At 34.9% G+C, this 1,982-nt stretch overlaps 1 protein-coding gene across 1 annotated transcript; it reads right to left on the bottom strand.

Annotated features, from left to right (window-relative positions):
* Positions 1-896: 896 nt before the first annotated feature.
* On the bottom strand, positions 897-1,253 carry LOC133334964 (uncharacterized). Its single transcript, XM_061543275.1, has one exon. It carries the CDS (start codon positions 1,251-1,253, stop codon positions 897-899), a length of 357 nt encoding a protein of 118 aa, XP_061399259.1.
* Positions 1,254-1,982: the final 729 nt, after the last annotated feature.

Here is a 1,982-nt window from a genome sequence, read left to right as displayed (position 1 = left end):
TTCCTGAAAATCGGTAAATGGTGTACTAAAGGACCTTTATATCTTACGCTAAATTGTGTTATAAATTTTTGTTAAATTTTAAACAGAGTACAAGAGGCATTTATCATGAAATTTGCCATAGGTCACTTATTTGGCCCAAGGTCGAACCCAGACGTCAATCTGTACTTACTTCAGTGTGTAAAATGATGTCGCATTCGAACAATCCTTTGGAGTTTGCCGTACCTTTTAGGGGAATTTGGCGTACCATCAGGACCTAATTCAGTAGTCTGTGCAAAATTTTGTCTCAATCGAACCAATATTGGGAGTTTGGCGCACCATTTATATAAAATCGGATGAAAATATATATATGGGAGCTATATCTAAATTTGAACCGATTTTCCACAATTTCAATAGGGTTGTCCTTGAGTCAAATAAGTGACCTGTGCGAAATTCCATCCAAATCGGATCAAAATTGCCACATGTACTTTGTTCACAAAAATTCAAGCATAAATAGACTCAGAAAGTGATTTTATTCATATTTTTAAAAGGAACCATAGGTCTATCTCGATTCCATTTGCGGTTACAAACATATGCACCTGTGGTATAAGTACATTACCTGCTGAAGAAAAATTTGCATCATACCAGACTTTAATACGACGGAATATGAATAAAAATATTTGTTGAATTTATAACGATTAGAGAATTATGAAATATTTTTTTCCGAAGGGTCTAAAATGTAGCACTTTGGCTTCGCCTCATGTGAAGCAACCTACAAGTTACCAAGTTGTGAAACTATATTAACAATCATTCTGTTTTGTCTTCACCAGAGGTTTATATGTCGAGTTATGTTTTCTATTTAAAATCAGTTTATTTACACACTACAATTTCAGTCTATTATCACAATTGAACGTTTTAAGTTAATAACCACGATTGCCATAACCACCTTGATGACCACGACCACCATGTTGACCATGTCCCTGTTGGCCACCGAAACCACCTTGTTGACCATGACCTTGTTGTCCTCCGAAGCCACCATGTTGACCATGACCCTGTTGGCCACCGAAACCGCCTTGTTGACCGCCGAATCCTGCATTTTGTCCACCATGTTTACCATGGCCCTGTTGTCCACCGAAACCGCCACCTTGATGGCCACCATAACCTCCTTGTTGACCATGGACCTGTTGTCCACCAAATCCAGCATTTTGTCCGCCATAACCACCACGATTGCCATGTTCAGCCACAGCAAAAGCAATTAGAGCAAAGCATACAATCATCTAAAACAAAACAACAAGAATACTATTAAAGGAAATTCCATTTAAATTAATTCCTTAATTTTTTTACTTACAAAGAATTTTGCCATTTTATTTGGAATTTAATTTGCACGTTTTCTAAAGAACTTAATGTTTTGCTAAAGTTTGAGAGTATAATATTAAATCTCAAATTGTCATCTGCTTTTATATGCTTCGAAAAATTGCCCTTAGAAAATAAACAAATTAAATTCTCTTGAATATGACTTAACGTATCACAGATGGCGTACTTCTTATCGTCGTCATGACTGACCTCTAAACTCTACAATCAATATTTTAAAATTTTAATGAAGTGTTTGTTTTGGAAACCCCTGCGGTTGACAGAGATTAAGACTAAATTGACCAAATATATTTTGACGCAATCTTAATCAGTACTCAGAATGAAGAGTGATGTTTGAACGACGCACTAAATTCTGAGGCAGACGAAACCTCGAGTCAACATCGAGATGTTTGTAAACAAAGTGCTTGATAAACGTATGTAAATAAGTGCGTATGTTTATGATGGGGGTTCCCAAGAAAAAGTCGCAGTTAAATTAATGGAAAAAATTAAATTAAATAGTTTGTTCAGTTTGATTGAGTTTTAACATTTTGTATTAAATTTTATTTCCATGAGATTTTCCTCATTAATAATTTAAAAGGTCGTATTCCACGAAATCTGATGAAATTATTTTTTAGTTAATTGATGCCATTAAATAA

This window comes from Musca vetustissima, unplaced genomic scaffold (assembly GCF_032173495.1).
Source record: "Musca vetustissima isolate MV318-11 ecotype Yass unplaced genomic scaffold, APGP_CSIRO_Mvet_v1 utg49058, whole genome shotgun sequence".
Classification (NCBI taxonomy): Eukaryota; Metazoa; Arthropoda; class Insecta; order Diptera; family Muscidae; genus Musca; species Musca vetustissima.
The sequence above is the reverse complement of the archived record's forward strand: the minus strand, read 5'-3'. Positions and strand labels throughout refer to the sequence as shown.